Source organism: Abramis brama (assembly GCF_963993115.1).
Source record: "Abramis brama genome assembly, chromosome: 25".
Lineage (NCBI taxonomy): Eukaryota > Metazoa > Chordata > Actinopteri > Cypriniformes > Leuciscidae > Abramis > Abramis brama.
In genome coordinates this window covers 23,805,639-23,817,854 of record NC_139987.1, presented here as the reverse complement: position 1 = coordinate 23,817,854, position 12,216 = coordinate 23,805,639, and the positions used below count along the sequence as shown (strand labels likewise).

Here is a 12,216-nt window from a genome sequence, read left to right as displayed (position 1 = left end):
GTAATGGCATTGAATTTCTGAAGCTCCAATAAGCGCATCCATCCATCATAAAATAAATCTATCCGACTCCAGTTGGATAATAAATGCCTTCTGAAGCGAAACGATGAGTTTTTGTAAGAATGTTAATGGATACTATTCCTTTAAGTCTCTTGAGCTATGGAAGAGTAACAGAAAGCTGCTGAGCAATATGAGGCTGCCAGTAAATCATACAGTGCAGACCCTCCTTCCAGATCCCAGCAAATTATCCAGACTGATACATGTAAGATATAGCAGAAAAGGGGTCCTGAAACAACAGGTCTGCTGACCTTCTAATGGATCAAAGGAGGGTAATTTGTTTGAGGACTACACAGCTAAGATGACTTTAAGTTTCCTTTGAAATGGTCTGACATGTTTCTAACGTAGTTGACCAAATCCACTAAACTACATGCAATGAAAGATGGCGTACTGGTCTGGGCCGGGACGGAGTGAGGTAAAAGCGTTAATAATTGTAACGTGTTATTTTTCCATAATTAATCGCGCCAAATCAACACATTAAATCAACAGCCCTAATTGTAACAGTAACAGATGCTATCAAATATAGGTTGATTAAAATATCAGCATATGTTTTCAATTCAGTGGCCAGCAGTTTCTTAGTTTAGATATATCAATATTATTTCCTCAACAAACTTAAAACGTTCAGAGGAAATGTCTCTCTCAATACAGGCCACATTCATTCACTGGCCTACTTCGTTTTTTTCCCAACAAAGTTACAATGTCAGCATGTTCCTAATTTAAGCGGCCTTTGCTGTGTTTTTAGAATAAACAAGCCGCTCCGTTTCTGACACAGAGAGAAACAATTCCCTATAGTCGGGCCTGGTAACCTGTCACAATGTTTCCTGGGCAGTTTTTACAGAGCAGGGTCTCACTATTGTGTTTCTCACCAGACATCTTCCTTTGCACTTTGTCCTCTATGAGGAAAATCACAATGCATGAGAATACATACATGACCTAGATAATTTGAGCACTCAAAGGCTCTCACATACATCCATTCATTCAAACCATTATGGAGAACCACCTACGAGTCTGGATATGACGTTATACTGCCACCATGCGCCTCTGTGTTAAAACAACATCAGAACTGTATTTTTTTTTTTTTTTAAATCAATTATTATTATTATTTTATATTTAACTAAATAATTAAATACGGCAACACTGTAGGTATGTCGAATTATTGGTCATTTTGAAAGTGTCCGTTTATTTATTAATAAATCCTTACAGTAGCCTATTTGTAAAACATATGGTCTTTATTTTATGTAAATATCGGTTTATTATCAGTTGTATGTGATCAATGAAATTAATTCGCAAATGATCAGATGTAGCTACTGTTAGATCGTTCCCCTTCGCATTCGGCAGCATCGTAATTATTCCAGCTGTTCTGAAAGCCAAAATATGAAACCTACTATGGCTAAACCTCTTCTAATGAATATTAATTACGTAATAATGCAGTTGCGCGGTTGCCATCCAATAGCGGTAGTATTTAAATAGAGCGTCCAATGAGAAGGCTGGGTAAATTAATATTAATGAGCAAGCCTTCTTCATAGTGTTTTGGGGTTTCGCGTTCCGAAAGCGGTCGGCATGACGAGCAGCGCCAGGTACAAGAGCCGAACGGTGAAATCAGGTAAGATGTGGGAAGTATTAACGGTATGTGACTGAAATAGCAGCGGGATTTAATAAAGGAAATGTAGCCTAATGTGTCTGTTTGCATCAATCGTTGTGGATTTCTCAACGCTTGACTGGGCGTCTGCATCCTTCACCTGCTGCGGGCATTTCACATCACACAACAGAGGATGGAGAGGTAAGCATGCTTTATTGTCTGTAATCATCAGTATAAATAGTGAGCTGCATTTCTATGAGTTTAACATGGGTTAATCCACATCTGTGAGCATGCATATATTTCTGGGACAGTGCTATGAATAGCGGTCCGGCATCATCACTCACAGCTTCTATCTACAGCTGTTTGGTTAGGAGAGTAACAATGAACACCGAAATATCATGTTCTGTATATTTGATCAGTTATTTAAGGACTGCAAATATCTCTTCCATCAGATTCATGGATGCTGCCCATTTTCAGAGATGCATGAACTAATTCTCACCGCCTGCTTTCAGTGTCCCACATTTCACATGTCTCTGTTTAACCTCACTGTAAAGCAGCAGGAGAATTGCATCCATTGCATCATTTGAGAACAATGAGAACGATGCTGATACCATCATCATTAGCCACTGTCTTAAAGTTTTCATGAAATGTCACTGAATCTAATTGCATAACTATTTTAAATTATATGCGTCATGCGTTGATCTCAAAGAAAGGCCATACTCCACCTCCAACACCATATAGAAAAGTAATTGCATTTTGCTGAAAAGAAAATGAATCGTGTTTGATTGCAAATTAGATTATTTGCATTGTGACACTAATACACATTACTATAATGAGAATTAGGGGAGAAATGTGTTTAAATATTAGAGAAATAAAGTCACAATGCAAAATAATGCATAATAAAATAATAGTATTATCTTTTATATTACTGGGGTGAAATTGACCAATGTAGTGCTTTTAATTATAAATATCCTTGTTAATTTATTAAATGAATTTTAAATTTTTTTGTACTGGGGTATTTTTCTGATTTCACATTCTCTTAAGAAAACATGATAAGTGTGAGTTAAGCTGATGTTCATGTGGTCTGCTGTGCACTGGCTTAGGAAATGTCTAAATGTGCACTTTGCTCTCCGTTAGCTCACCCGAGGGCGAACTGTCAGTCATTCTGGACGACTGATGAAAGTAACGCTAATGCCTCTTTCTGCTAAGAAACATCCAATTCATTTCTTGCGTTATTTCTCTGTGAACGCCCACGAATGCACGCACACGCTTTCCAATGACTGAGACTGTTGCCAAGTGTGCTTGAAAGCCAAATCCAATATCCATGGCCCTAGGTGAGGATAAACCTCTCTCCAGACAGGCCAAACAATCCTGGAGATGAAGCCAAGCAGGAGAGTCTATTGTACAAAGACAGATTTTAAGTAGTTGATCTCCACTTTCTGATCCAAACTTGCTATTTTATTTAATGCCATCTCAAAAGCAAACTCTACTAATTAGTCTTATTGTGTTTGTGCTTTAATACAAGCACAGATTCAAACTTGGCCATTCGGTCATGCACATCCATTCCTTTCCTAGAGATTTGAATATACTCTGCTGTTCTCCAAGATGAATTTGACCAATAAACAGGACCAAATTTGCATATTCATGATGCAAACCAAGCATAATGATTATATATGACAGCAGAGAGGTTTTATATAATAGGATAAATGATGTAATATTTGAAATATGGACCGTGAGGCCTTCAGGCATGACCGCTCCCACTAAGACTCACTAAGCACAATGAAACATGGCAGGAATTGTGGGATTGCCCTAGTAATGTAGCGCGTGTGGCATACATCAGGCTGGCTGTGAAGGTTGGGGGTGGGGCGCTTGGATTCATTTTTATCCCTTCAGCTATCACATGATTTGGCTTGCCTATGTCCGTTTTTTGCATACTGTACAGTTGTTTTGATATGGAAATTAATGTGGTAGTATTAGCATTGTATTATTAAAGGGATAGTTCACCCAAAAATGAAAATTCTGTCAGTAATTACTCACCCTCGTGTCGTTCCAAACCAGTAAGACCTTCGTTCATCTTCGGAACACAAATTAAGATATTTTTGATGAAATCTGAGAGGTTTCTGAACCAGCCATAGGCAGCAACATAATTGCAACTTTCAAGGCCCAGAAAGGTGGTAAAGACATTGTTAAAATAGTCCATGTGACTACAGTGGTTCAACCTTAATGTTATGAAGCGACAAGAGTACTTTTGTGCACAAAACCCCCCCAAAATAACGACATTATTCAACAATCTCTTCTCTTCCACATCATTCTCCTACGCTGTTGACGAAGAGTAAAGACAGCAGCGCTTCCTTGTTCTACGTCAGAACGTCGGCTCACTATTGGCCAATGCTGGTCATGTGAGCACCACGACACATGCATGTGAAGCTGACGCAAGAGCTAGCCGATAGTGAGCCGACATTCTGACGTAGAACCAGGAAGCGCTGCTGTCTTTACTCTTCGTTTTGTGCACAAAAGTACTCTTGTCATTTCATAACATTAAGGTTGAACCACTGTAGTCACATGGACTATTTTAACAATGTCTTTACCACCTTTCTGGGCCTTGAGAGTTGCAATGACGTTACTGTCAATGGAGAGACAGAAAGCTCTCAGATTTCATCAAAAATATCTTCATTTGTGTTCTAAAGATGAACGAAGGTCTTACGGGTTTGGAATGACATGAGGGCGAGTAATTAATGACAGAATTTTCAGTTTTGGGGGAACTAACCCTTTATATTATGCCATTATAATCCAATTTTTCAGGAAAAAGAGTATGTCGGCTTCGCCACCCTCCCAAACCAGGTTCACAGGAAGTCGGTCAAAAAAGGCTTTGATTTTACACTCATGGTGGCAGGTGAGTTTCCTTATCACCAGTGTTGTTATTGTTAACTAAAGCTAAAATTAGAACTATTAAATATTGTTTTCCTTCATTGAAATAAAGCTGAAATAAAACATAAATATTGGATGAAAAACTTAAAGGGGACCTATTATACAAAATTCACTTTTATAAGGTGTTAGAACACAGATGTGTGTCCGCAGTGTGTATAAACAATCAGCTTATAATGGTACAAATCCACCCACTCCTTTTTAATAATCCCCATGAATCATAAACAGTCTCTCCAAACGAGTGGTTCCAGAAGCCCCGCCCACGACTGGTGACGATGTGCCCTATTAGCATTGATCCCGCCCTGAGTGACCCGCAGTGGTCCGCCATTTCTGTTTCCTCGCTGTAGCAGCTGGAGATATACGTCTGCACCAAAAAAACATTACAAATGTTCTGTTATTGGATGTACATGTACCAATGAACATAAGAGTCTCCAAAGGCGTCTGAGCCACTGAGGACACCGTAGTTGAATTTCATTTAAGAAGGAAACGTGCCAAAGAAAGTCGTTAAAGTGTTATAAATTTGCGCAAATCAATTTACGCCAGACTGCTTCACAAACGAGGGTCAGTTCAATGCTGGATTTGAACAAAAGTCGTTTCTGAATTTTTTTGGATTAACATGACGGTACATGCTAGTCGATGAGTTGAATCCATTTAACGCCACAACAGCTACATAAATGTATTCCCTAACCATTTAGAATCGTCCAGTTGCATTTCTAAAAGTTGTAACATTTTGGCTGTGTGACATTCTTCATTTTTGTTGTTGTTGGCAGAGCATCCGAAGCATGAGCTGTAAAGGCTCCGCCTTCTTCTGGAAAGCGGGGCGGGGAGCAGCAGCTCATTTGCATTTAAAGATATATGTAGAAAACAGCATGTTTTTCCTTCCACTCCTTAAATGGGCATTAACAACAAGGTATAATATAATGTCTGTTGGGTATTTTAAACTGAAACTTAACAGACACATTCTGGGGAAAACTGAGACTAATATTACATGCTTCTTGCAGTGACTGGCATGAGGTGGGGCAAACTGTCACTCACATGAGATTGTCCAATATCAAACCACAACAATCCAATGATCCAATCAATTCCTGATAGACAAAATCAAGTCCCGCCCTAAATTTTTTCTTCATTCCAGAAGCTGTTTCACTTGGATATACGCCACAATGGAGAAGAAGAAAAGATTATTGCAACTTCCGTTTCATGCCGACTTAAAAAAAATCTTCCCAAGTTCAACTACTAAAATGACTAAAATAAATATAAAATAAAGCTAAATAGAAATATAAAAAAGTCACAAAATTACTTGAATGAAATTAAATGAAAGCTGAAAATATAAAAATAATACTCAAAATATGACTGAATACTATGATAATATATAAATAATACTTAAACAACTTATCACCAAAACAGGAAGTAAAAAGTATTTTTGCCACTTTTAATGATTCAGCCCTAGTGAAAAATAAATATACCAAAATGTATTTGAAAATGTTATGCTAAGTATACTAGAAATACATTTACATATTTAAGTAGTTAATATAAATACCCTGCAATTGTACTGTTGGTATACTAAATGTATATACTTAAAGTTTGCTAAATTGGAACAACTAATTTTGTACTTAATGCACTTTAGTTATCCAGAAATAGTGCTGAGGTCTAACCAAAGACAAAGTATATTTGATTGTGCTAAAATGGAACTATTGCAAGTATACTTTAGGTACACTTTAAATATCTTACATTTAACGACTGATATTATACAGTGATCATAATATCCTTACTAATAGTGATATTAAAACACATTTTAGGCTGAATATTAAGAAATGTGCATTGTGCAATGAAGTTTAATTATAATATTTATATCGGTAAGTCTTAAGTGATATGTCAATAAATATGTTAATAGATTTGTACTATACATAGTTTGAAATAAATATATTTTAAATACATTTTAGTCTAGGTTTTTTTCACTATATGGAGATTATGGAGAGACGACTGAATTCAATCGTGCCTCGACCACATGAGTGTGACATCTCAATGTATCTGGGCCATACGTGTATTTCTGAATGTTTAAACTCCATGTTTTCCAGGGGAGTCTGGTCTTGGAAAGTCCACCCTCATCAACAGCTTGTTCCTCACAGATCTGTACAAGGACAGGAAACTCCTGAATGCTGAAGGTATATTTCTACTCCCACGCTAGCAGATTTTACTGCAATTTAAATAAAGTCATCAAATAGGTATTCTGTTGATTAGAGCGCATTAATCAGACTGTGGAGATCATCAAACACACCGTTGACATTGAGGAGAAGGGCGTTAAGCTGAAACTGACCATTGTAGACACACCAGGTTTTGGAGACGCTGTCAATAATACGGAGAGGTACGTACGTACTTAAGAGTTTACCACAGATTTCTTCATTCAATTATTGGTAAGTTTTTCTGCTAATCTGACACTTTCCTCTCAATCCTGCAGCTGGAAGGCCAATACTGACTATATTGACCAGCAGTTTGAACAGTATTTTCGGGATGAAAGTGGCTTAAACAGGAAGAACATCCAGGATAATCGTGTTCACTGCTGCTTGTACTTCATCCCTCCATTTGGCCATGGGTAATATATGCCTGACTCTATGGGCCCTATTTTAACAATCTAAGCGCATGGTCTAAAGCGCACGGCGCAAGTGCACTTAGGGCGTGTGTCCGAATCCACTTTTGCTAAAATGGTCAGCGCTCCCAGCGCATGGTCTAAAGGGTTGTCCCTATTCTCATAATGAGTAATGGGTGTGTTTTGGGTGTAACGTGTAATAAACCAATCAGAGTCTCATCTCCCATTCCCTTTAAAAGCCAGTTGCACTCGCGCCATGACGGATTCGCTATTTAGATGACGGAATTTGCAAGCGGAAAGACTGAATGCTTACCCAGAGCGCAAACGGATCTTCTCGTCCACGAGGTTAAAGCAAGCTAGCAGACCATCAACGGGACAAGCCGGATTCCACCATATCTTTATGTACACAATATCTTTTACATTGTAATCCTTTCATTTTTCATATTTAAAAATGTTTGTGTGCTGCTGCGCGTGCCTGTGTGTGTAGTAAGCAAAGTGTACGTGCGTTGTGGACCGCCTATAGGCGCACATTGAATAACAAAAAAACATCTCTTTAAATAACAAAAAAAAAAACGTTGCTATTTTTGAGGCGACTGAAATAGACTGCGCCATTTACTTTAGACCAGGTTTCAGTTGGTCAGTGGTGCAGTCTATTTCTGTTGCCTCAAAATAGCAACGTTTTCACACCTCGTTTTCAGTCCAGCAGCCCATGGTCGCACAAATAGGTGCAAATGCATTTGCTATTTAAACAATGTGGCGCAGGACGTGAAAATGATAATTGCGTCAGGCTGAAACTAGCAAAAACTAAAACAGGCTGAAACTAGCACTTGCGTCATGCCATATTGCGTCAGGTGTATGATAGGGGCCTATATATATATATATATATATATATATATATATATATATATATATATATATATATATAGTTTGACAGCAAAGTAAATAAAGTATCTCAGACCGGATAAGCTCACTCACTCTCTCTGCTCTCCTCCCAGGCTGCGGCCCGTGGACGTGGAGTTTATGAAGGCTCTGCAGGACAAGGTGAACGTGGTTCCACTCATTTCCAAGGCTGACTGTCTGACGCCAGCGGAGATGAGGAAGATGAAGGACAGGGTAAAGCGGATAAACCTCCACCTCAGCCTGTTTATACATGCACACGCTCAGTTCACATTCATACGCACAGCGTGTCCTTGCTCGATAGTGTCAGGGCTTCTTACGTAACAACTGTTTTTGATCCTTCTATTCAAGGTGAGAGAGGAGATCGAGAAGTTCGGAATCAAAGTGTACCAGTTCCCAGACTGTGATTCCGATGAGGACGAGGAGCTCAAGCAACAGGACCGAGAGCTGAAGGTCCGTTTTATGACTTATAAATGGTTGCTTGAGTACTTAATGACTCAAGACATGAAAAATGATGTTTTCTGCTCCATCCAAGGCTGATGTCTGGTTGCAACTAGCAACTAGCTGAAATAAAATAAGCGTAATTTTTCTTTTTAATATTTGATTTCATTGCATTTAACGTTTAATTTATTTCAATTAACATAATTTTTTTAAAGATTTAGTTTAAACCCTGTCAAAATCTTCAAAAAATTGCTATAAACTCAACTCTTACTGGAGAACCTGACCAACTAACTAACTAACTAACTAACTAACTAATGTAAACTTTAACCCCCAGTCTCACAGACAAGGCTTAAGCTAGTCTCAGACTAAAATGCATGTTTGAGCTGTTTTAACTGAAAGCAACTTATCTTAAAATATGTCAGTGCCATTGTTTTGTCTCAAGATGCACACCAGTAATATTTTTTTCAAAGGCACATTTATAAAAGCCTTTTTTAAATGTCCTAATTAAACTAAGGCCTAATCCTGGCTTAATCTAAGCCCTGTCTGTGAAACCAAGCCTAAAAGTATTAAAACTTAAAGCAATAAATATAACTCTCTATGTTTTGTGCTTTTAGGAGAGCACTCCATTTGCTGTGATTGGAAGCAACACAATAGTGGAGGTCAAAGGTCAGCGGGTGAGAGGGAGACTTTACCCATGGGGCATTGTGGAAGGTCAGTACAAATCTGTGCTTGAATATCTACATTTTGCACAAGACAAAATTTATATAATTAACCAACTAGATACATTTCAAACCCCTCCAACTCTTTTTCGTCACAGTGGACAATCAGTCCCATTGTGATTTCGTCAAGCTGAGGACCATGTTGATTCGCTCACACATGCACGACCTGAAAGACATCACGTGTGACGTGCACTATGAAAACTACAGGGCGCAGTGCATACAGCAAATGACAAGGTAAGTCACAATGGTTTTTCCAAATATCTTACTAAACATAATACTCAGCCATTGAGTTCACTTATGAAATGTTCTGTTTTCACCAGCAAACTGACCCAGGATAATCGCGTGGAGAGTCCCATCCCGATACTACCACTGTCCACCCCTGACGTAGAGACAGAAAAGCTGATAAAGATGAAGGATGAAGAGGTCAGCAGTCCTGCTTAATCTAGCTATTTCATTTCTTAAAGGGATAGTTCACCCAAAAATGAAAATTTTGTCATCATTTACTCACCCTCAAGTTGTTCCAAACCTGTGTGAGTTTCTTTCTTCTGTTGAACACAAAAGAAAATATTTTAAAGAATGTTGGTAACCAGACAGTTGACTGTAGCCATTGACTTCCATTGATTTTGTTCCTACTATGGAAGTCAATGGGGTCCATCAACTGTTTGATTACCAACATTCTTCAAAATATCTTCTTTTGTGTTCAACAGAAGAAACTCATACAGGTTTGGAACAACTTGAAGGTGAGTAAATGATGACAGAATTTAAATTTTTGGGTGAACTATCCCTTTAACTTTCTAAATGTGACCCTGAGCACAAAGCTAGTCAGGAAAATAGTATTGTTTAGACATTTGCAAATGCTGAATCTGCCTAATATTGTTCACTTTGTCCCTTACAGTTGCGGAGGATGCAGGAGATGCTTCAGAAAATGCAACAGCAGATGCATGAACAGGACCTGTGAATCTATTCCTGCACAGATACGGCTGATTTATACTTCTGCTTGTCTGCAAGCAGACACATAACACTTTAACATCACACTGAAGGATATGCAGTAGTGAAACAAACAAACAAACAAATGTATTTGTATGTTAAAACACAATACACAGATATGAATGCATGTGTTGAGCACTGCGGTTAACAGGGTCACTTCTGAGCCTGATATTTAATACCAGGCTCCAAGTAGAAATATTTAGTTTAGCTAAATGATTTAGTGATTCGTTCATTTTCACACTTTGTACTGTCTGTAATGCTGTATGACTGTTTCCATGGCAAAGACTGCTTTATTCACAGTAGACATGGCAAATGTTCTGTCTTGTTCTATTTTTTGTGTGACCTGTTTCTATCTCATTTTAAAAATTATTTTTTAGTAATTAGTGTGTGCGCGGGTGTGTGTGCCGATTTGCTTGTGGAAAACTAAACATTTGAGTGATTTTCTACTTTTGAAGCAGCTATACCAACAAAGTCATTACATTTTGAACGAGGTTTACGCAGTTACGAAGTATCAACATTTGCTGTTAATAGCAAACCCTTTAACAGTATTATTAAACCTTAATTATTTTTAATTGTTTATTTATTTACTTGTCTCTGAAGGCGTAATCAGAGCACCCTTCAGTTGCAAACTTTGCTGTATGTTAAAGAGAATTTTCTCAGATCAAACATGTTTGTTTTCTTTTATCAACTGCACATAAAAAAGTAATTCTTTTTGACAACTTGTATAATTCTGGTTATAATATCAAGCGTAGCGTTAGTTCTGGCAGGTCACGTTAGTCAAGCTCGCATCAGCTGACTCTCAGCTGATCCACATCTACCTATAGGAATACGACGCCTATCACCGTATACATATTAAGCTCTTCAGTATTATCAGCAGCTATCGCGTTTCTCAGGAGCGAATTACCCTCCTCCATCCCCAGCTCCTCCTCTCGTCCAGTCAGGATGGCATTCTGATTCCCCTTGAATCAGAATAAATTCTCGAATTATGTTGTATTTTAAAATCTTGAATTAAATATATTTGCATACATTCATGTTGGTTCTGTTCTGTTTACCCCAAGCGGGGTTATTGCTGCTCTCCTGCTCTTATCCATGCTAGGCTGCATGGATGCGCAAGGGAGTTCTCGCCCAGAACGGAGCCATACCACCAATCCAAACTGTATGCTAATTGTCAATCGTATTTGACGATAGTGGTCCTGACAGAAATGCCATTTAAGACAGCTGCTCCAGCTCTAAAATACCAAATTATTTGTAATATTTAAAAAATAAAAATGGATATCAGACCATCTTTATCAGTAAAAAGGCTCTGAGATATTTTAATATCACCTGTTGTTGGTTTTTAGATGGATGCATTGAGATATTGATTTGTATGGCCTGTATGTGTTTACTCAAGCTATTCCTATGAGCATGATAAATGCACCATCTGTCATGATTCCTTTGACAAATAAACATCCTCTGTGGTAGAGCCTGTCTGATCTGTACATCTTTTCATCATTGTTAATTATTTTTTTTTTTTTAGATTGCTCATTTCCAAATTCACATTTCATGGAAGCCTATGTTATTTTGGTACATCACCATGTATTAAAATATACAGAGGTGTAAAGTCCATGGTCAGAAAGTAAAAGTCCCAATCACCTGGATTTGCTAATTAGCACAGTTTTTCAGCCAGGAGATAATTAGTGAAATCAGCTGGCTGAGTTCATGGGTGGAATAAATATTATTTAGGACTCCTCCTAAATATGACCCCTGGACTTTACACCTCTGCAAATATATTAGTTTGAAAGTATAATTTAAAGTATGTTGAAACTAAAATGCTTATGTGCTAAAGGTGGGGTGGTTTAAATCATCCCAGTGACTCGAATCTTTCGAAAGATTCGTTCAGTGAGACAACTATAATCACTCTCCAAGTCGTCGAGTAAAACAACTGTTCAAAGAAAATCTAGAAAGATTTTTTAACATCATACGCATCCCTCACAAATTACAACAAAGCAAACTTAGCCTATAATTTTCCATTCCTATCAGAAAATCCGAGA

At 37.9% G+C, this 12,216-nt stretch overlaps 1 protein-coding gene across 2 annotated transcripts; it reads left to right on the top strand.

The window, feature by feature from the left end:
* The first annotated feature begins 1,608 nt into the window (after positions 1-1,608).
* Positions 1,609-11,648, top strand: septin5b (septin 5b). 2 transcript variants are annotated; one of them, XM_084104290.1, is made up of 11 exons: positions 1,609-1,671; positions 4,436-4,526; positions 6,634-6,720; positions 6,797-6,920; positions 7,014-7,148; positions 8,138-8,255; positions 8,391-8,492; positions 9,095-9,191; positions 9,298-9,433; positions 9,520-9,622; positions 10,095-11,648. In XM_084104290.1, the coding sequence occupies exons 1-11, from the start codon at positions 1,615-1,617 to the stop codon at positions 10,155-10,157; spliced, it is 1,113 nt and encodes a 370-aa protein (XP_083960416.1). In that variant the 5' UTR covers positions 1,609-1,614; the 3' UTR covers positions 10,158-11,648. The 2 variants fall into 2 exon arrangements, with proteins under 2 accessions (XP_083960416.1, XP_083960415.1); XM_084104289.1 differs by lacking the exon at positions 1,609-1,671 and adding an exon at positions 1,782-1,834.
* The last annotated feature ends 568 nt before the right edge of the window (positions 11,649-12,216 follow it).